The sequence below is a fragment of the Pelodiscus sinensis genome, chromosome 12 (genome assembly GCF_049634645.1).
Source record: "Pelodiscus sinensis isolate JC-2024 chromosome 12, ASM4963464v1, whole genome shotgun sequence".
NCBI lineage: Eukaryota > Metazoa > Chordata > Testudines > Trionychidae > Pelodiscus > Pelodiscus sinensis.
In genome coordinates this window covers 36,353,569-36,375,515 of record NC_134722.1, presented here as the reverse complement: position 1 = coordinate 36,375,515, position 21,947 = coordinate 36,353,569, and the positions used below count along the sequence as shown (strand labels likewise).

At 43.7% G+C, this 21,947-nt stretch overlaps 1 protein-coding gene across 1 annotated transcript in view; it reads right to left on the bottom strand.

Annotated features, from left to right (window-relative positions):
* LPCAT2 (lysophosphatidylcholine acyltransferase 2) overlaps nt 1–21,947 on the bottom strand; it is a 62,658-nt gene that overhangs the window by 13,629 nt on the left and 27,082 nt on the right. The window contains exons 7-11 of the mRNA XM_006121110.3: nt 17,541–17,575; nt 12,169–12,223; nt 7,879–7,961; nt 7,149–7,274; nt 6,047–6,200 (exon numbers count right to left, since the gene is read on the bottom strand). Of these exons, the coding sequence (XP_006121172.2) occupies nt 6,047–6,200; nt 7,149–7,274; nt 7,879–7,961; nt 12,169–12,223; nt 17,541–17,575 (453 nt within the window). The remainder of the gene's footprint in view (nt 1–6,046; nt 6,201–7,148; nt 7,275–7,878; nt 7,962–12,168; nt 12,224–17,540; nt 17,576–21,947) is intronic.

The window sequence follows — 21,947 nt, the reverse complement described above, 5'->3', positions numbered from 1 at the left end:
GCAAGAAATCCCTGCCGAACATCCACACTGCCCTCTTGCGCAAGAGAGATTACACCTGTTAGAAAAGAGCATAGCTCTTGTGCAAGACGTCCTCTCTTACCACACCATACTGTAAATTTCCTTCCACAAGAGCAGGCGGGCAGTGTGGTTGCTCTGTGGGTTCTTGCGCAAGAACAGCTGTACTTGTGCAAGAAGCCGTGAGTGTAGACATAGCCTTATAAGGTACACTTCCCCCAGCCTCTCTGCCTTCGAGTTAATGTCACACACGTTGGGTTAATGCAATTGCAGGATAGTTACATGAGGGGGGACTGGTGGGGGCCAAACTAACCCCTGTTGGTAGGAGGATGGTGGGAAAAATCCTTCGAGAGGGGTGACATGAAACCTTTTACTTCTGGTCATGTGTCCATCTTGCCCCAAGCGTGTTACCTCCAGAGGCCTGGTTAACGGGGGTTAGGATGTGTGGCTAATGGGGATCAGGGCATGGTTAATGGGGGTGTATGGGGTGTTCAGGGAGGGGTAGCACCTCTGATGTACGGGCATGTCGTGTCCTTTTAGGGCAGCTCGTCCACCTTTGGTCCCCACTTGTCACTCAACTCTCACCTGTGGCTCCTAGTAGCTGTAGCATGTGCAGCGGCCACACCCCGGGCAACAGCTTCGACAGGCTGGCTAAACCAGGTTGAGAGTAGCCGTCGGGTCATCGACCTTCGGTGAGATAGGGACTTGTCTATCCCGAGCATGTGAAGACAGACTCCGGCGGATCGAGCGGATGAGACCTACTAGAATAGGACCAACGGTCATGAAGGTGGTTTCTGCAAGCGATGTGGTACGCTAAGAGCACGGCAAGACATGAAAGATGCCCTGGTCAACCACTGCGCCCAGCCCATCTCCAACCGTCTCGACTTTAGTCCTGCCATTGGAGTAAGATGGAATCTGGGAAGAGAGAGTGAGGCTGACTATGCGCACCTCTCCCTCACTTTAATCCAATTCACGCGCAAGTCTTGACATCTCGACATCTCCTAAGTCCTGTGGCGACGGGCGAGCGACGAAGCAGCAGGTGTGGATACACTGGGAGCTGTAGCCGCGGACCTGCACACAGGCGGCTCAGGTCTAATGGTCGTCTTCTTGCTGGTGGAAGCAACAGCTGGATTCGGCGTCTACCTGAGTGACTGAGCAGCCCTCTTTAGGATTGCACTGCTCACCTCCGTAGTAAGAGGAAGGGGCTAGAAAAGGTGCCCTAAACATTGTTTGCTTCACAGAACCCTGGCCAGCTTACCGCGGCTGGAGGGGATCCCATCTCATGCGGTCGAACAATAAAATTTTGAACAAAATGCAAGGTGACACCACTCACTATTGGCACATGGAACGTACGCACGCTTCAGGACAACCCTTCAGCAGACCGCCCAGAAAGAAGAACAGCCCTGGTCGCCAGAGAGCTCACAAGATTTAACATCGATATTGTGGCACTGTGTGAAACTCGTCTAGCAAATGAAGGTCAGCTCATGGAAACAGGAGGTGGTTACACATTCTTCTGGCGTGGACGCAGCAGTGACGAACGTCGTGAATCTGGAGTTGGCTTTGCGGTTAAGAATCATCTTGTCCGCAAACTTGCCAGTCTTCCCAAGGGCGTGAATGACCGACTCATGACACTGCATCTTCCACTACCGAGAGGAAAGCAAGCCACACTGATCAGCGCTTACGCGCCCACAATGACGAATCCGGATGAAGTAAAGGACAAGTTTTATGAAGATCTCGATGCCCTACTCTCATCCATGAAGCGCACTGACAGGCTGATTCTACTTGGCGATTTCAACGCGAGAGTAGGATCTGATCACACTGCCTGGGATGGCGTCATTGGAAAAAATGGAATCGGTAAATGTAACAGCAATGGCCTACTATTACTGAAGACATGTGCGGCTCATGATTTGATCATCACCAATACCATCTTCCGCCTGCCCACTTGCAAAAAGACGTCCTGGATGCACCCACGCTCTAAGCACTGGCATCTCATTGATTATGTCATTGTGCGGAGGAAAGACAGACAGGATGTAAGGGTGACCAAGGCCATGCCGAGTGCTGACTGTTGGACTGACCACAGACTTATCATCTCCAAATTAAGCTTTCGCATCAAGCCAAAGAGACGTCCGCAGGGAAACAAAGCTGTGATGAAAAAGATCAATGTCAGTAGACTGAGGAACCCCAACACAGCAACTTTACTAGCAGAAGATCTTGGCAACCAACTTTTAGAGCTGCAATTAGAGGAAAATGCTGAGAAGGACTGGGAACGCTTCCGGGATATTGTGCACTCTTCTGCACTAAAGGTTCTTGGACCCTCACACAGGAAACAGCAGGACTGGTTTGATGAAAACGATGAAGAGATCAAGGCCATACTTGCTGAAAAGCATCGCCTTCACCGTGCTCACCAGAATGACCCATCGTCAACAGCTAAGAAAAATGCCTTCAACAACATTCGCAGGATCGTACAGAACAAGCTTCGTAAGATGCAGGACTCCTGGTTGAGTGCCAAAGCAGATGAAATCCAGAAGTTTTCTGATAGAAACGATGCCAAACGGTTCTACGAAGCCCTTAGATCCTTGTATGGACCTCAGCCCTCAGGGAGTTCCCCTCTACTGGACTCAGATGGTGCAACTCTCATTACTGAGAAGGCTCTGATTTTACAGCGTTGGGCTGAGCACTTCCAATCCGTACTGAACCGCCCATCTTCCATCAATAACGAGGCGATTGATAGAATGCCCCAGGCGGATATCAACCACAGCCTGGATGTCTCACCATCAGAGACTGAAACCTTACAGGCCATCAGCCAGCTGTCCAGTGGCAAGGCCCCAGGATCTGATGCGATTCCAGCGGAAGTCTATAAGGGTGGTGGTGCAGTGCTTGTCAACAAACTCACTCAGCTGTTCCAGTCCTTCTGGAATCAAGGATCTATTCCTCAGGAACTGAAAGATGCGTCTATCGTACACCTCTACAAGAGGAAAGGAAATCGACAAGTTTGCGATAATCATAGAGGAATATCACTGCTTTCCATCGCAGGTAAGATCCTTGCACGAGTGTTGCTGAATCGTCTGATTAACCACTTGGAACAGGGTTTATTACCCGAGACACAGTGCGGCTTCCGCAAAGAGCGTGGCACGGTGGATATGATCTTCGCAGCCCGACAGCTTCAAGAGAAGTGTCAAGAGCAGAATCGTGAACTGTACACCACCTTCGTGGATCTCACCAAGGCTTTTGACACTGTCAGTCGCGAAGGTCTGTGGCGCATCATGTCGAAGTTTGGGTGCCCTGACAGATTCATCTTGATGGTACGTCAGTTCCACGACGGCATGACGGCTCGTGTTTTGGATGATGGAGAAGCTTCAGAGGCCTTTCCTGTCACAAACGGCGTCAAGCAAGGGTGTGTGCTGGCACCGACCCTGTTCAGCATAATGTTTTCAGCCATGCTGTCAGACGCCTTTCAGAACAGTTCCTTGGGAATCAGACTGAGATACAGGACCGATGGGAAATTGTTTAACCTGCGAAGACTCCAGGCTGTCACCAAGATAAAAGAGACTGTGTTACGAGATCTCCTTTTTGCTGATGACTGCGCCCTGAATGCTGGATCAGAGCAGGAAATGCAAGCCAGCATGGACAAATTTGCAGCAGCATGCGACAACTTCGGCCTTCTCATCAACACAAAGAAAACCGAAGTGATGCACCAGCCAGCTCCAAAAGCTCAGCATCAAGTGCCCACCATCACAGTGAAGGGACAAAAGCTGCAAGCAGTGGACCAATTTACATATCTTGGCAGCACCCTCTCCCGCTCAGTGACAATTGACATCGAGGTCAACTGCAGAGTCGCCAAGGCAAGCTCTGCGTTCGGCAGACTGTTGACCAAAGTGTGGGACCGCCGTGGAATAAGCCTTGCTACAAAGCTTAAAGTCTATCGAGCAGTAGTGTTAACTACCCTGATGTACACCAGTGAGACTTGGACTGTATACAGGAGGCACGCTAGGCAACTGAACCACTTCCACACGATTTGCCTCCGCAGACTTCTGAGGATCCGGTGGCAGGATAAGGTGCCAGACACAGAAGTCCTTTCTAGAGCAGGTCTGCCGTCAGTTTACACCCTGCTGATGAAAGCTCAGACACGCTGGGCAGGCCATGTTGCAAGGATGCCAGATCATCGCATCCCTAAACAGCTCTTCTATGGTGAGCTGTTTCAAGGGAAGCGATCGCACGGGGGACAAAAGAAGCGATACAAAGATACGCTTAAAGCCTCTCTCAAGTCCCTGGATATTGACACCACCTCCTGGGAGACCCTGGCACAAGACCGATCAACATGGCACACGCTGATCTACCAAGGCTGTCAAACATCTGAAGCCAGAAGGACAACCATAGCACAAGAGAAGCGAGCACTCCGTAAAGCCAGAGTTGCAAAAGCTGCGACAGTGGTGCCCACACATGTCTGCCCGACCTGTGGTAGAACATTCCGTGCCCGTATCGGCCTTATCAGCCATTTGCGGACACACCATGAACAGTCCATAACCTGTTAGATGTCAAGGTCCTCTTCGAATACGATGGACGAACAACAACAATGGGGGTGTGGCTAATGGGGCACCACCAAAAATTATACAAACCTGCCGCCCCTGCCTTCGGCTGGTAATAAATACTATGTTGTAAGCCTGGAGAGTGATCCTCAAATGACTACTGCTTATTTCATATACAGAAAGTTCCAGCTTGGGGATGTGAAAGTCCTTAGCCAACAGTTTCCCAGAAAGATACACTAGGGTCATTACAGGACATCTGGGAGTAACTATGGTCTATGATGCTGAAATGTTCACACATTCCTGTAGGTCAGGCACTTGCAATACAGTTTGTGTTTAAAACAAAGAAGAAACTGGACCTTTCATTTTCTGCTGATGAATTCATTAAGATCTGGAGAATCTCAAAGGAAGCTGTATCAAAGCTATATTGCACAATCCCTTGGTAGGGGTTGTTTACTAAAAGGAGGACTAGAAAAAACATGCTGAGTTTGTGAACCTCCCAAAATAAAATGTGAGCAATAGATCCTTGAGTGCTTGTTGCAGCACCACCATACTGCTTGCACACAGCACATAGTGCCGAATGGCAGCCTTTCAAAATACAGCATGTTTTCACAAGCATGAACGTGCCCTCGCATACATGTGTAGGGCTCCCTCAGATACCTGCAGCCTTACAATCCTCTCAGTTTGCTATGACACTACCCAGCTGTAACAAAGCACAGAATCTGACTCTCAGAATTGGACCCACTGGAGCAAAGTGAATTATCTGTCTGACAAACTCTATGTTATTGCCATCTATTGACTGCTCAGTGGCCTATGTGAAAAGACTGAGTCCAGTTGCTAGTTCACAAACACATTCACATACTCATCACAACTAGCACCTTTGTAGAACAGAAAGGTCAAGTATAGAAAGAACACGAGAACTAGACTATTCCTTTATCTGCAGATATTGTCTTGCCCCCTCCAGGCCAAGGTCTCTTGAGCTCTTATTGTATCATTTGCATGTTGTGGTATACCACTGCTTGTGCTACACTTTTAGGGCAACCAGAGGACTTCAGAGGCCCTGGAGGTTTTTCGCCTTCCTCTGCAGCATGGGGTACAGATCACAGCTGGAGGATTCTCTGCATCTTGGGGTCTTCAAAGTATTTGAGGGCTTCAATATCTGACATATAGGTGAGAGGATTATTCTGGGCGGGGTGGGTGAGATTCTGTGGCCCGGACTGTGCAGGGGGTCAGACTAGATTATCATAATGGTCCCTTCTGAACTTAAAGTCTATGAGTCTATTAGTCTATGTTCCAAGACTGGAGTCTTACAAGCAAGGTATTAACCTAAACTTGTATTGCTAAACAATGTAGAAAGGCAGCCACTGTTTCTCTAATCTAAAGGATTTTGATTAGCAATTCACTACTTTACTGAGCTGGACTTATGCCTGCAAATATCTTTAGAGAAAATGATTCTTAAGAGAATGTTCCAAAGACACCTTACCTCAGGCAGTATCATAAATCCTTACCCTATCAAAGAGTAGGAAGAGCTCTTTGAGAACATCTGAGACAGGCAGCTTCAAGTGCTCAGCAAACTCCTCAATTCCAATTCTTCCCCCTTTGGAGGCACTTGCAATAGCAGCAAATGTATCCAATCGATTTCGGATAGGATCCCATTTTAGACTAAAAATCAGAGGGAGAAATAATTAACTTCTTCACAGCAAAGCTAAAGACAGACAGAGTTTTAGTAACATGAGAGTGATTGCAGTTTCTAAAGAGAAAGCTGGCTAGATTGGAGTGTGTACTACAATAAAAAGGTGGGGCTTTCAATGGGTGATTTCATACTAAATCACCATTTAAAAACCCACAAAACTATTTTTTTTATTAAAGATAATTCTGTGCTTAGGTATCTTAGCACTTACTGCACAGAAGATCAGAGTTTTCAGAAGCAACATCTGGCAACAGAACTAAAGAAAACATTTAACTGCCTTACATTTGAATTCACCCACCCGTTTCACCCATTGTTTTATATCACACCATTAGGTCACAAATGGGAGAGAGCATCTCTTAGCTCTGTAACTAATCCACCAGCTGAGTAATGATTTTGGTGCACCCAGGAATACACATCTCAGCCAGCCAGGAAAAGTGACAGTTCCTAACACCCAACTCAGAGAAGTGTGGTCCAGTGATCAGGGTACAAGGTGGTACTTGGGAGATCCAGGTTCAATTTCCTGCTCTGGTTCAAATTCCCTGTGTGACTGAGAGACAGTCACTGAGTGTCTCTGTACCTCAGCACCCCATCTGTGAAATGGGGTTAATAGCACTTCCCTACCTTGCAGAGGAGCCATGGGGATAAACACATTAAAGGCTACAAAGTGCTAAGCAGGGGCTATGTAACTACAATAGGCAGGTTCTCACTTCTTCACATAGTCCAAGACATAATTTCGCCTCTTTGGGCCTTTTCCTTCTGTAATTTACACAGAGATTATATTACATTTCAAACCCTAAAATAACATGACATACAATCAAATCATCAACCAGGCAATTTGTTCTCTGTTGCTGGAGAACATGACCATGTCCTGTGCAGCTCTGAAGTAATTAAACAACTCTGGATAGCAAAACCTCTCTTACTTCAGTTTCTTGCTGATTTTGGTAAATTCCACCAGGCCTGCTTCCATAGGCAAGGTCAGCTGTCCTGCTGAAATCATGAGTCTGCAGTCCTCAAAAGTATGGTCTGTAACTGGAACATTCAAAGCCCTGAAATGTTGTAGAAAGACAAACATCTTAAGGAGATTTTTGAATCGTACGATCTCCCCAATCTTCCTCAGTACTGGTCTCAAAGTTGATATGTAAGGAGCCAAGATGAGAATTTATCCTTGCACCACTTACACAGTTAGTATAGTTGCTGGGTCAAATTCTGTTTATAGCTACACCAGTGCAAATCCAGAGTCAGTACACTGGAGTCAAGACAATTGTTTGAGATTTACACTATTTAAACAAAGCAGAATTAGGACCATTAACCATAGCAGAGAAAGCAATCTGCACGTATGTCTTGTGATGCATCTTTTCACCAATTAAATGCATTATAGTGGAACACAGAACACTTAACTTATTACTAGTCAGTTGTAATTTGCTAATTAGGGACTGTCTAGTCACAGAGGCATTACACCTCATACAATTAATGTAAAGCTTCAAACACACAATCTAGGACTCAGGTGAATCATGGCTTTGTCAATCACTCCCTGAAATATTTTAGAACCCTAAAACCATTCAAAATATATTTGAACCAATGCCCAGTGTATATAAGAACAATTCTTGGTAAGGGCTTGAGGGTTTGTTTTTTTTTAATATGGATACATACGTTGCCATGGTATTACGGACTTTGTTGGCAAAAAGAGTAGGATCCTTTTTCTCTTCCTCAGTAGGAACATGAACAGGTAGAAACTGAAAAATATAATATATTCAGTAAATCTGCACAGCCACTTACTTATTACGGATAGAAAATGAGCAGGATTTTGCATCATTAAAGGGGAAAAAATACCAATCAAACATTTAAGTAATCAGCCACTAGAGGTCTCCATAGGCTTAGAAACAGCTCAGTGTTTTGTTAACTTACAAAAACAAACAACCCCCAGAAGATTTGTTCCACTACTGCTACTTGTTGCTTTGGTCAGTTCTGCTGTAGCTGTTTTAACACAAAATCCAAAATCAATGGGACAAATAGCCTAAATACATTTTTCTTCATAAAATTAGGATTGTGATCCTGTATTTAGGGCTCAGGACTGTACACACACTTTTAAAACTCTGTGTCCTTAATACTAAGGTACCTACTACTATATTATCATTTAAGTTCAGTCCATACTTATACTAATCTATTGAAAACATACTGATGCTGCAGTTAAATTAGAGAAATTTCAGTACTGGTATTCTATAGCTTGTTTTTTGGGAAAGGGCAGATGCCCCATCATTAGTGACATGGAGAAATAAATTATTAGAAATCCTCCCAATTGAAAAAAAAATATAAATGGTCTTATTTCAGGACGAAGTAGATTATATATTTTCCTTTTTTGAAATCTGAATTACAAAGTTAAGAGGCTGACCAAATGCAAAGAATTATTAGACTCATATTTGGGTGACAGAAAATTTCCAAAAGATAGCTTCTGGACCCCAAATGGGCATTACTGAAATCATTTGTATGCTGCTATTTGAAACAGTTGAGTCTTTATCCACTTTGGGGGCATAAATGCATAACATTTATGTACAGGCAGTCCCCGGGTTACGTACAAGATAGGGACTGTAGGTTTGTTCTTAAGTTGAATCTGTATGTAAGTCGGAACTGGCATCCAGATTCAGCCGCTGCTGAAACTGATCAGTTTCAACAGCGGCTGAATCCGGACGCCAGTTCTGACTTACATACAGATTCAACTTAAGAACCCCAGGCATCCCCAAGTCAGCTGCTGCTGAAACTGATCAGCGGCTGATTCCAGGAAGCCTGGGGCAGGGGCTTCCTGTAGTCAGCCACTGGTCAGTTTCAGCAGTGGCTGACTTGGGGACGCCTGGGGCAGAACAGCTTGGGTGCTGCCTGGTTGGTCCAGTAGCGCCCAGAGCGGCGCTACAGGACCAACTGGCAGCGCCCCAGCTGCTGTACCACAGGTGTCCGGAGCAAAGCCATGGAGCACGGGGGCAGCGGGACAGCTCCGTGGCTTTGCTCTGTCAGCTGACCGCGCGCTCCGCGGCTTGGCTCTGCTTTGCCCCCCCCGTCCCCCTGGTCTGCAGAGGAGCTGGAGTGGGGCCATGCCGTTACTTCTGGGAGCTGCTTGAGGTAAGCCTCACCCAGAGCGTGCACCCCTGAGTCCCTCCCCAACCTTCTGTCCTGATCTCCCTCCAAGTCTTTTGATCCCAGGCTGAAGAATCCCCTCCTGCACCCCAAACTCACATTCCCAGCCCTACCTTCTCACCACCTGTGCTCCACCCTCTGCCTCTGCCCCGAGCCCCCTCCCACATCCTGAACTCCATATTTGTTGCTCCACCCTGGAGCCCACATTCCCAGCTGGAGCCTGCTCTGCCAACCCAATGAAAATAAGTGAGTGAGTGAGGATGGGGAAAGTAAGTGTCAGAGAAAGGGGGACAAAGTGAGCAGGGGCGGGGAAAGAGGTTTTGTGTAAGTAGAAAGTTAGCAGCCCTAAGGAGGACAATAAAAATGGGCTTGTCTTGTGTAAATACAGTTGACTTCCATGTAAAACAAACAAGCAAAAGTTCATTTTCAAAGCAGTATGGAGGCATGCAAAATTCTAGCTAAATCACACAGCCTTGTGTAGTAAGTAATTTGCCATATAATGCTATATGCTAATCATTTGTAATGTTATGTAGTGCATGTACTTTCTGTATAAACACAGTCTGAACAACAAAAGTTTTCTATTGCAGTTTGGTGAGCCATCTCCTTCCTGCTGCCTGTGTACACCCTGGCTAACTGCCTGTAAGCATGTCTTTTTAAGTGGTGCTAACAACCAACCACTTACTCCCAGCTAGAGTGCTCTCAGATGGGACGTGTATAAGTGGCCTTACCTTCCGGCATGGAAGGCTCTGGAGCTGATCCCTGAGGATGACCATTCTCACACTGTTCTGAGCCAGATACTGCCCTGCTCATTATTAAATTAACTCCTCCTCCACATTTCCTGAGCGAAACAGTGGTTAACACTCTCAGGCTTGCTAAGCAAAGCACTGACACCCTCTGAGTCACAGCTAGTCACACTGTACACAATTCCTGGCTGCAGGCATGCAAGGAGGATGAAGTCAAAGCACACTGGAAGAAATGTGGACCACAGACATGAATGATTTACATAAGCCTGCTTGCTTGTGTTGCAGGTCCTGGTATGAAAGAACAAACGTACTCTTTACCGACTGGGACTATACCTCTCTCTCGCTCCTCCAAAGGCAATGATGATATTTGAGACTCACTGCATGTGACTTGCCCAAACCACACACACTGAGAAGAAGGACTTGTCCCATCCAGTGACTGGGGCTTCACAACTATTTTCCAGCTGATGATTAATAAGTACTCTGAATATGGGCAGAGAGAAATTCCAGCCCTGTGAGATAAAATCCTTTGAAACTCACTCAAGTAATGAAAAATCCTCCCTAACCTATTCTTGTCCCTATCCCTCTCTTCCATGATATTTACCATGTATATCTTTTGCAATAAGTTTGACAATCAGATTCTCAGTGTAACTGTTTCATATTCAATATATACTATTCATCATGAACATATGTCAGTATGTTCTTAAAATACAATTGGTGCATTGCCGTATATCTCTGTATAGAAATATATGGAAGCTCATGGTGATATCTAATTTATTTTAATTCACTTTAATTCAGTGAATTTAATTCTTTCTGTTGGGGGATATGCATATTAGTGAAATACTTCAATGTCTAATTTTTATAATTTTATAATTAGAGGGCAGTTTTGTTTAATTACAGGTGGACTAGTATTAAATTCTGAAACAGAAACAGTCCTTTAAAAATACACCACAGAACAGAACATAGTTAACTATTTTGTCTATGTCTACTAAGGACATTTATGTCAAATGAGTTACACTTGTGTAAAACTGCAATACTGTAGTTGAGAGAAGAACCAAAGCCACAGTATTTGCATACAAATATACAATGGGAATGCTGTATTTTCTTTGGCATTATAAAGTAATTTATGCATATTAATATCAACGCTCTCCCAAAAAGGAAACTCACTGATACATACCTTTACTGGAAGACCCATTGCTATAACTTAAATTTTGGAAATAAATAACAGAGAGGGCACTGTATTCCAACAAAACGAACATTGTTCTTCTATTTAACAGGTATAAATTAGCTTACATTATTTCTTAGAGCTTCCTGGTTTATTAATAAGTACCATATTGAATCTTTTGCCAAAATAATGAGTAAGATAGTCCCTCGCTATTACACTTGGTTCATAAGTCTTTGCTGAGATGTGAGTGTTCATTTTCGTGTTCATCGAGATCTAAGACTTGCATTTATTTTTCTCTCTAATCAAATACACTTCTTTGTATGAGTTAATAAAGTTAAGAGTAAGCAAGAAGATAATAGGTTCATTAGAAAAGGCACACTTTTTTGAGAATGAAACTATTCATTGTAGTCCTTGAATTCCTTAAAGGTATTTAGCTCTGAGCGATAGGGAACGAGTAATGTAAACATGTTACACAGATCACCTGGCAACTGCCACGTGATGGAAGTCAGTCTAGATGGCATTCTACAGCTTTTCTAGAGTGGCGGGGGGGGGGGGGGGCGGTGAGGGGGAACAAGTTACTTTGCAATTCCATCTTCAATCTTTACAAAAACAGCGAGTCCAAATGTTTGTGAGCAAAGATATTTAATAGCAATTTCATAACAGCTTTTATGTTAATCTTTCAAGTTGACCACTTACACTAATAGGCTCTTGTCAAGTTAAAAGATGTAAACACTGGCAGCAGATTAAAAGTTGCACTCACCATATTTCCCTGTAAAGTGAGCTAATCAGTTAAGCCATAAACAGTATTTGTTGCCAAAAGACATTTGTTTCCTTTTACATATTGAAAAAAATACAAGAACAATTTGTTCATAAAAAATCCAAACTTAATAATGTTTCTCTATTTCTTACCTCAACTTCCACCCTTGTGAACAGTTGACATAAAGTCATTGCACAAAGTTGTTTGCTAGGGAAGGGGGAAAAAGATGTTATTTTTTTTAAAGTAGCAACCTACTTACAGCTGACTTACAAATACCATTTGCAAACATTTTTTCATTATCTGTTAGTTTTGGCAATAATCTCTATACACCCTGAGCTGAACTTTCTTGAGCTGCTATCTAAGGTTTTTCTTCCTCATAGAGCTGGTTCCTGCTTGTATTAAAGTTAAAGCCATTTTAGCAGGATTTATGTTGCAAGCTCTCTGGGGGAAAGAACGTGATGCACTTCTAATGCTAGATGTATTTACAGGGCTATATATGTAGTTCTCACACAGAGATTCACTATGCTTTATATAAAAGTCAAGAGTTCACATCTTGCTAGCAATTATTATTTTTAAAAAAGGCTGAAGATGCATTTAAGACATGGCAAAACATAACTGACTGCCTTTCTGGAAGATATTATTCAAACCCAAATTGTTTGGCTCAACAGCGGGGTTACTGATCTGTCATGCAGGAAGCCAGATAAGATGATCTAACAGTTCCTTCTGCACTTAAAATCTATCACTCTATGAGAGGTGAAGTTTACTGGGTTGGCAAACAGGAAATCTTGAGTTTTAACTGTTCATAAAATGTGTAAAAGCCAGAGCTGAGGTTAACTTCATCTCTGTGTGTTCATTCTGAAAAGTGAGGCTAATACCTATTGACCACTGTCCTGAGAGTAGCGGAAGGACTGGTTAAGGTTTTATATGAATTTTGCACATTTCCAGTAGTCTCTAAATGCTAAATATTATTATTATGAGAAACCACCAGTGCACTTTGGGTGTTGAATGGTCTAAAAGGCAGTACGTAGTTTTAACATGAGGAAGTTGGGAAATGAGGTACGGTTAGCCACTTCCATATTTGACTGCAAAATTCTCATTCTGTTAACACTTTCAAGCTGAAAGAAAGAGAGAAGCTTTTCCTGGTAACCTCAAACATAGTAAATATTGAAGGCAAATCCTAGAAACAACTTTACTCTGTTTCAGAAGAGATTTCTGAGAAGGCAAGAGTACAGAAGAGATGGTGGAGGAGGAGGGCCATTTGGTCCTTTCTTATTAATGTTAACAGCTGAGTTTATAATATATAAAACAATTTTAGGCACCTATCCCATAGTTAAAAGGGTTACACAAAAGGAGTAAGTGAAAGTAGACCCGGCGCAGAAAGGTTTCAGGGAGGGGCCAAGAAGTGCTGTACCAAGTTCATGCCAATGCTGCAAGCTACAATTGATTAGCTCTTTTATTAGTCTTCTGGCACTATTTCCAGATGGAGAAAGAAGAGAAACATTATTTGTGATATCTCGAGATTTCATTCGAGGGCCTACAAGAGTCTAAATCTCCCCTTCACTGTTGCTCTCATTTCCTGCTACCTTCCCCATTTGTCCCTTATGCTTTTCCCAAACCTTCTTCCCTTCATCCTCTCCTCCCAACCTTTCAATCATGCATTCCCTATGCCAGTGTTTCCCAAACTATGGGCCGCGGCCCAGTACAAAAAATATCGGGCCTCAGCGTGGCTGCCGGTAGGGGAGCAGAGCAGGGTGGGCTGGGAGGAGGTGGCGGTGGAGGGAAGGGAGAACCGGCCGCTGGGAAGAAGGGTTGGGGGCAGCGGGGCTGTCCCACGAAGATCAGGGCAGGCAGGTGGGTGGCCAGTGGAAGCACAGTTAGGGGTAGCAGGGCTGTCCCGTGGAGATCAAGGTGGGTGGGCGGCGAAAGCAGGGTTGGAGGCAGCGGCGCTGTCCTGTGGTGATCCAGGCGGGCAGGTGGCAGAAACAGGGTTGGCGGCAACGGGGCTGTCCCGTGGAGATGGGGAAAGAGAGGACAAGCGGGTGGCAGAAGCAGGGTTGGAGGCAGTGGGGCTGTCCAGCAGAAATCGGGGAGGGCAGGCGGCAGAACCAGGGCTGGACGGGGGAGCTAGCCAGGGGAAAACAGGAGGAAAGGATGGGAGAACCAGCTGCAGGAAGCAAAGCTGGATGGGGGGGCGGGGGTCGTTGGGGAAGCAGGGCTGACCGGAGGAGATTGGTGGGAGGCAGGGGGAACTGGCCGCTGGAAGCAGGGCTGGACAGGGGAGATCGGGAAGAGAAAGGGGGGAGGGCGGGACTGACCTGGGGACATGCAGACCCTGGCAGATGAGTGAGTCTGGACGGGGATTCCATTTTGTCCCCTCCCCGCCACATACCCTCCCTGGAGTAGTTGCGAACTGCCTGGCAGGTAGACACACTCAGACAGCGTGAGCATATCTACCAGCCAGGCAGCTAAGGACTAATACACCTAATTATAATAAAACGCACCTAATTAGAAAATACCAGGCATTTTATATGTCTGGTAATTTCTCAGTTTTTTCCCCAGACAAAACCTTCAAATACCGCACTGTCCAGTACAAAACCGGACACCTGGCAACCTTTCCCTTCCTTGCACCCTCCCTCTTAGCCAGATACCCTACCCCCAATCTGCTCCTGCTCCCACCTCCTGAAGTGCTCATGTGGCACCGGGTCCCCTAAGCCCTGCCCCAGGCTGGGTGGAGGTTGCAGCCGGGTGAAACACTGAACATTTATTCATTTTTCATTCTTTTTTTTAATATGCGTTAATATTTTTGGGCTGCAAAAGACAGTACTGAAAAAAAACGGGTTGCAACTAAAGTAAAAAGTTTGGGAAACCCTGATCTAGCCAGCTTTCTATCCATCTTACAGTCTATTTATCCAATCCATATTCCCTTAACTTGCTGGCATGAATATTGTGGGTGACTGTATCAAAAGCTTTGCTAACGCTGGCACTGGGGGCTTTGGGAGGACCAGAAACAACGTATTTGAATATTCATCATTTGCTTAATAAATATGCAAATATGCAAATGAATGTTACTGGTCATCCAAAAGCTCGTGAATGGATTTACTGGTCTCCGTGTCACAAAGTTTGGGAATCCCTGCCCTATGCTCGATATCTACTCTGGCAAGTCTTAAGTTCTTCAGTCACATCCTACTAATCATAAGGGTTTGTGCCAGGAGGAGAACTGAGAGTAACTAATAGAGGAACCCAGTATGGGAAGCAGAAGAAAAAGTCTCAGCTATACTTGTATCTAGACATTTTCTCATACTCTGGTTTACTGACTGATTCCCAGAGAGAGTTTTATTTTTTTATGCTGTTATCAGTCTAAAGAGGTTTCCTTTTAAGGTTTAAAAACTGATGTCATATTTGAGTAAGGAATGCAGCTTTAAAAGGTTTGATTAAATGTTCAGTTATTCAAGTATTAAATCAAGATTTTTCGTTTATATCTGTTTACATCGACCTATGCCATTTCATGCTGTCCTTTTTTCACAAGGAAGTAATATCCTATTAGTCTATCATCATGTTTCTTTTAAAACTCTCTCTCTGCAATATATGTTATTAACATTTATACATAGTTCATTTACTCATGCTACTGTTAAATAAGTGTGGGATTTTTCATGTGTTTTGTGCAATTGTATATCTACATATACAATTCTATTAGATCCCATTAGCACTCATTTGTTTCCAGCATTTTCTTTTAAATGTATTTGTAAAATTCTTTTCTAGCACGATTCTCTCTTAGGATACTTGAAATAATTGGCTAAAGAAATGGCTTGATAGATATGGTCTAATTGCAAGGGTCTACTATAATTTTATATGGAATTTTGTATGGATGTTTACAATATCCCAATCTTCTCATCTATTACTCTGATAAATATAGCCCATTAATTAATCTCAGTATTTCTAATGTACCCATGACTGTACCAAGATGCCACTTTTAAAAAGCAACTACTTTCTTAAGGCAAACAAATCTCAGCTCCAAATCTAGGGTCAGGAAAAGGAAAAGATAGCACATGTATCTTTCGAAAAAGCCTCTTTCGAAAGAGGCTTGCAGTCTAGACATAGCCTTGGGGTGGAACTTCAAGTCATATAGAAAAATAAGTATGCTATAGGTTAAAATACTAAAAAAAGATAAAAATGATGTAAATTGCTGATGCCTATGGTTTTTCAATAGCGACAGTCTAAAAGAAAAGGGAACAAAAATGTTAAGTATTTCATGTCCCTGACTGCTTTACTGTAAAATGTGAAAAAGCAAAAAGCCAGTATGAGTAAATGAAATCAGCTTTTGACAATATCTAAACAGTCATTTCACTATAACTTTTTTCTTCTATATCAGTTATTATTCTGATGTTACTAGAACCAGAAAATTCTGATTTAGCTGCAATGCAAAAGCTTAAAGGAGTCAAGCCTAGAATTTTCTTTGAACTTACTACAACTGGGGCATTTATAAATTTTAATTCTTGAATAACTGAAAAAATGATTTGGAAATTATACGAATGCAATGCACCTGCAGCTCTACGTACAATAGCACTTGGTTTCCCTCTATTATCACCCTTTGCATACGGATTTAAAACTTTTGAATGCACTAGAGTTACTCCAAACTGAAACTAATAAAAACAAAGGGATTCTCAGGGTGGTATAACTGGAAAAGGACAAATCCTTATAGAGCAGAAAAATAAAACAAGTACAAAATTTGGTGCCACAATAATAATACCTAGCTTTTATACAGTGCTTTTTAGCAGGAGATCACACAGCTCTGTACAAAGGAAATTAGCATTATTAACTCCTTTTCATAGATGGGGAAACTGAAGCACAGAGAGATGAAGTTATTCACCCAAAGTCACCCAGCCAACCAATGGCAGGTGTCTTGGAATCCCAGTTTAATCTAGCTGTTAAGATATTAAATATTGGAGCCTGTCTCATAATGTCAGGCTATATCTACACTACAGAGTTTTTTTGGGGGAAAAAAACACCATTTTTCTGAAAAAACTTCACTTACGTCCACACTGCAATCATGTTCTTTTGAAAGAAAACTGAAAGAACAAAGGGATTTTTTCCAACATTGGTAAACCTCTTTCTACAAGGAAGAAGCCTTTTTCCGAAAGAGCTCTTTTGGAAAAAAGCGTGTGTGGACGGGGAAGAGGGAGTTCTTTTGCAAGAAGAGGAAAGAGGAAAAAGCACAGGTGCCCTGGTGGCCATTCCGCCCATAGTAATCACAGCTTACATGCGAGATAGTGTCCTTTCAAAAAAGCAAATCACTTTTTTTATGCACTTTGGCAGTGTGGACGCTCTCTTTCGAAAGAAGTTTTTTCGGAAAATCTCTTTCGGAAAAGCTTCTTCTGAAAGAAGCCTGTAGTCTAGATATAGTCTAAGTGTGATACAAATACATTTCATTAGAAGAAAAAAACAAGAAATTGTTTTGACATTGCCAGTATATTTACTACTGGGGAAAATTCTTGTGTGTTGTTTTTAATAGCATTAGGAGACTTACAATGAATACCCTTGCCATGTCCAGGTCACAGTATCCTAAAGAAAAACAGAAATGTATGTCAAGTCAAAACAAAGGAAGAACAGAAAGGACACAATAGAAAATTATAAACATAGAATTAAGTGAGGCAGATAGTGTTTTAATATGATAATCATTTTAAAAAGAAGGTTAATGTGACAGGTGTGCAGCAGAAACAATTAAATCCATGCTTTAGCTTGCCCATGCATTTCTGTGCTGACTGATGTTTTCCATCACCTAGTTCTTATTAAAAAACAATTTAGTCCTGTGGCACCTTAGATATTAACAAAACTATATATAGTATTATTTGTTTTTGTGGGCAAAACCCACTTCTTCAGATAAACTGGAGTAGAAAAAAAAAAACCTTACTGTGATTTTTATTGTGTTCCCATTAAAAAATTTCACTGGTATTTAGTATTTGCCCTATAAAAGGCATTATTATAAAGTCATGTTCAGATCTAAACTAATTATAATCAATTCCTTGTCTTTCAGGAAGAACAAGTAGTTTTGCTTGAGATGTCAGCACAAGATGTGCCACAACATCGTTCTACAATATGCATGGACTTGCCTATTTCCTTGGCTTATTAAAGCAAACGTATTTACATCTTCACTCCTGTGTTTTAAAGTTGACCTCCAAAGGTTACCAAAAAAAAAAAAAAAGGGGGGAGGGTGGGAGGTGGGATAGGGTGGAGAGCGGGCAAATGAGGAGTTGAGGAACTTAGTTTAGGGTCCGAATGGATGTGACAGTTTTTAGGAACGTGAAGTCTGATCTTCTCTGCTATTGCAGGAAGACAAGTGGGAGGTACTAAGGCGGTTTATTTGGAACTTCTTATCTTCCTATTGAAAGAATGTCAAGTCTTCAACACATTTTTCATTTTTTCAGAAATATTAGTGAGGTCAAAGAGATGTTATTTTTACACAGTCTAAGATGATCTTCTCTCACTTAACAGTAATGCTTTTACTCCTCTGGCATGTATGAGCTCATCGTTTATACAAGAGACTCTAGTCATCAAAAAGTCTTCCAGGCTAGACTGGCAGCTAAAGCGAGACAAATTCAGACTGGACAAAAGGTGCAATTTTTTGACAAGGAGGGTTCAATTTACCACTGATTCAGTTTAACGGGGTTTGTGGTGGACTTTCCAACTCTGACATTTTTAAAATCAAGATACGATATTTTTCTAAAAGATTTTCTTTGGGAATTATTTTTGGGGGAAACTTGATAGCCTGTGTTAGACAAGAGATCACTCTAGAGGATCCCTTTTGGTCTTGGAATCTATGAATCTAGACATTATCTGAATTTCCAGGGTAGAAACATTCAGAAATTCTTAAAACAGCAAACAAACCCAACCACAATAATTACCTTTCAGGCTTTCTTTACACAGCACAAAGAAGCTAAAGGGAGGCATGAACCCTTATTTTCCCTAACATCTTGTAGAGAATCACACCGGGGATAAACACAGCTTATTTGAAATGATATTTTAAAAAAAAGTTGTTATAGGCAGTTCCTATCTTCCATACTGAGCACAATTAGAAGAAAAAAGGGCCCTAACCAGAAACAAAATGTAGTGTACATTTCCTCATGTTCTTATAACTAGAGGATGACTATATTGCAGATTAAAATTTACCAAAACCATGCTCTGAAGTGTTTTTAGCCTCTGTTTATCAGAAGCTGGGAATGGGAAATGGAAGATGGAACACTTGAGGATTACCTGTTTCTTTCATTCCCACTGAAGCACCTAACATTGACCACTGGTGGAAGACAGTATACTGGGCTAGATGGTGTGATCTAGTCTGGCCATTATTACATAATGTTGCCAAAAAATGCTATTGCATCTATAATATTTCAATTTTTAATCTGTAAAATGGCTTGATACCTGTTCAAACTTTCTATATATAAGGAAACAGATTTACCCTATTCGTATTCTATAGACAAGATTGCCAATTTGTATCTTATTCTCAATACCCTGAACTTACTGACTGCCTCATTAAACTGCTTTATGAACTCTTAGCTTCCTCCTCCAATTTTGTCTTTAGTGTTCTCTCTATAAATAGTCTGGTGTATTTTTAAGTTGTAAATATTTCTGCCTAGTAAAAATATTTTAATTAGTTACCTCCATCCATAGATGTCAAGGTAATTTACAAAAAATATCATTATCCCCATTTTACTGGTGGTCAGGCTAAGGCAAGGCAAGATGTAGCTACATACAGTGTACCAGTGGCAAAGGCAGGAACAGAACCCAGATCTGACTTACTGGCCATTCCCCAACCACTAATAGTCCATTCTGTCACCCTTTATTGTCATTTGTCAGACTCAGCACTGTTCTAACTGCAGCTGACCATATGCTATCTCAAACTCTTCAGGAGAAATACTGGTTAATACAATTCTAGTCTGACAATCTGAACAAGACTAGTCACTCCGACAAGAACTCAGGTCTCCTCTATCTGTAAGGGTATGTCTACACTACAATGTTAGTTCGAACTAACGGACGTTAGTTCGAACTAACATTCATAGGCGCTACACTAGTGCTCCGCTAGTTCGAATTTGAATCGAACTAGCGGAGCGCTTAGTTCGAACTAGGAAAACCTCATTTTACGAGGATTAAGCCTAGTTCGAACTTACTAGTTCGAATTAAGGGGTGTGTAGACCCTTAATTCGAACTAGTGGGAGGCTAGCCCTCCCCAGGTTTCCCTGGTGGCCACTCTGGCCAACACCAGGGAAACTCTATGCCCCCTCCCAGCCCCGGACCCCTTAAAGGGGCACGGGCTGGCTACGGTGCCCGTGCCAGGTGCAAGCCTGCCAGCACCCAGCCAGCAGACCCTGCACCTGGCACGGCACAGAGCCACCCACCCGATGTCCCCCAACCCACCCCCTCTTCCCGGGACCAGGCTGGCGGCTCCCAGGAGCTTGCCCTGGACCGCAAGAGGCGGGCACCTTCCTGGGCTAGTGCGGACATCGTGGACCTTGTCCACGATCTCCGCACTAGGCACAGGAAAGTGGCCGTCTAGGGCAGGAGAGCTGCCAGCCTGGCCACCCAGGAGCAGGTGTGCAAGAGAATCAAGGGGGTCCACTGAGACCCCCGACCCTGAGCCCTGAGCTTACAATGGCCGTCCTGGGTCAGACCAAAGGTCCATCTAGCCCAGTAGCCTGTCTGCCGACAGCGGCCAACCCTAGGGACCCTGGAGGGGATGGACCGAAGACAGTGACCAAGCCATTTGTCTCGTGCCATCCCTCTCCAGCCTTCCACAAACTTTGGGCAGGGACACCACTCCTACCCCCTGGCTAAGACTACTCCATGGACCCAGCCTCCATGACTTGATCTCACTTCCCTTTAAACTCTGTTCCAGTTCTAGCCTTCACAGCCTCCTGCAGCAAGGAGTTCCACAGGTTAACTATTTGCTTCGTCAAGAACAACAACTGTCTCTTACTAGTTTCAAGCCTGCTACCCATTCCTTTCCTTTGGTGTCCTCTAGTCCTTCTTTATGGGAACTCAGGAAGAACTTTTATGAATGCACCCTCTCCACCCAACCCCTGCTTTTAGAGACCTCTATCCTGTCCCCGCTCCATCTCCTCTTTTCTAAGCTGAACAGTCCCAGTCTCTGTAGCCTCTCTTCATCTGGGACCTGTTCCCAACCCCTGATCATGTTAGTTGCCCTCCCCTCTCCCAGCCTTTCTCTTCCCCTCTCCCACCTCCTTTTCCAAGTCTCCCCCAGTTTTGTTCAATAAAGACAGAGTCAATGTTGGAAGAAACGTTATCTTTATTTTGTACATCAATAAGAAGGGGGGCTAGGGAAGGGTAAGTGTAAGGAGGTGAGGGAGGAATGGGGAACGAGCCCCCGATGGGGAGGACTGGGCTGGCTCTGCGGGCTTCTGGGGGTGGAAGCTCTCCTGCAGCCCCCCGATTGCCCCCTCTCCCCAGATGGCAGCCTGTGGCAAGTGCAGCCGGGCTGATGGCCGAGTGGTGTGATGTGCCCAGTGTGGGTACTCCGGGCAATCCAAGCCAGGACTGCTTTGCAAGCGGGGCACCCCTTAGAACTGTCTGTCCGGGGTGGGGGTTGGGACCCTTTAAGCGCAGCCCTCGGCTAGCCTGAGACAGCATCTCCACGCTCTAAGTCCTCCTCTGATGCCCTGCCGGCACTGCTTCCGGCCATCCTTAAGCCCTGTTCAGGGTCCACTCAATGTGGACTTGCTAGTTCGAATTAGCAAAACACTAATTCGAACTAGTTTTTAGTTCTAGACGCGTTAGTTCGAATTAGCTTAGTTCGAATTAACTAATTCGAACTAAGTTAGTTCGAATTAGCGCTGTAGTGTAGACATACCCTAAAAGAGTCTTGAAAAGGCTTGGTATAGAAAGCATCAAATCTGCAGCAAAACAACCACACATGACTCAGATC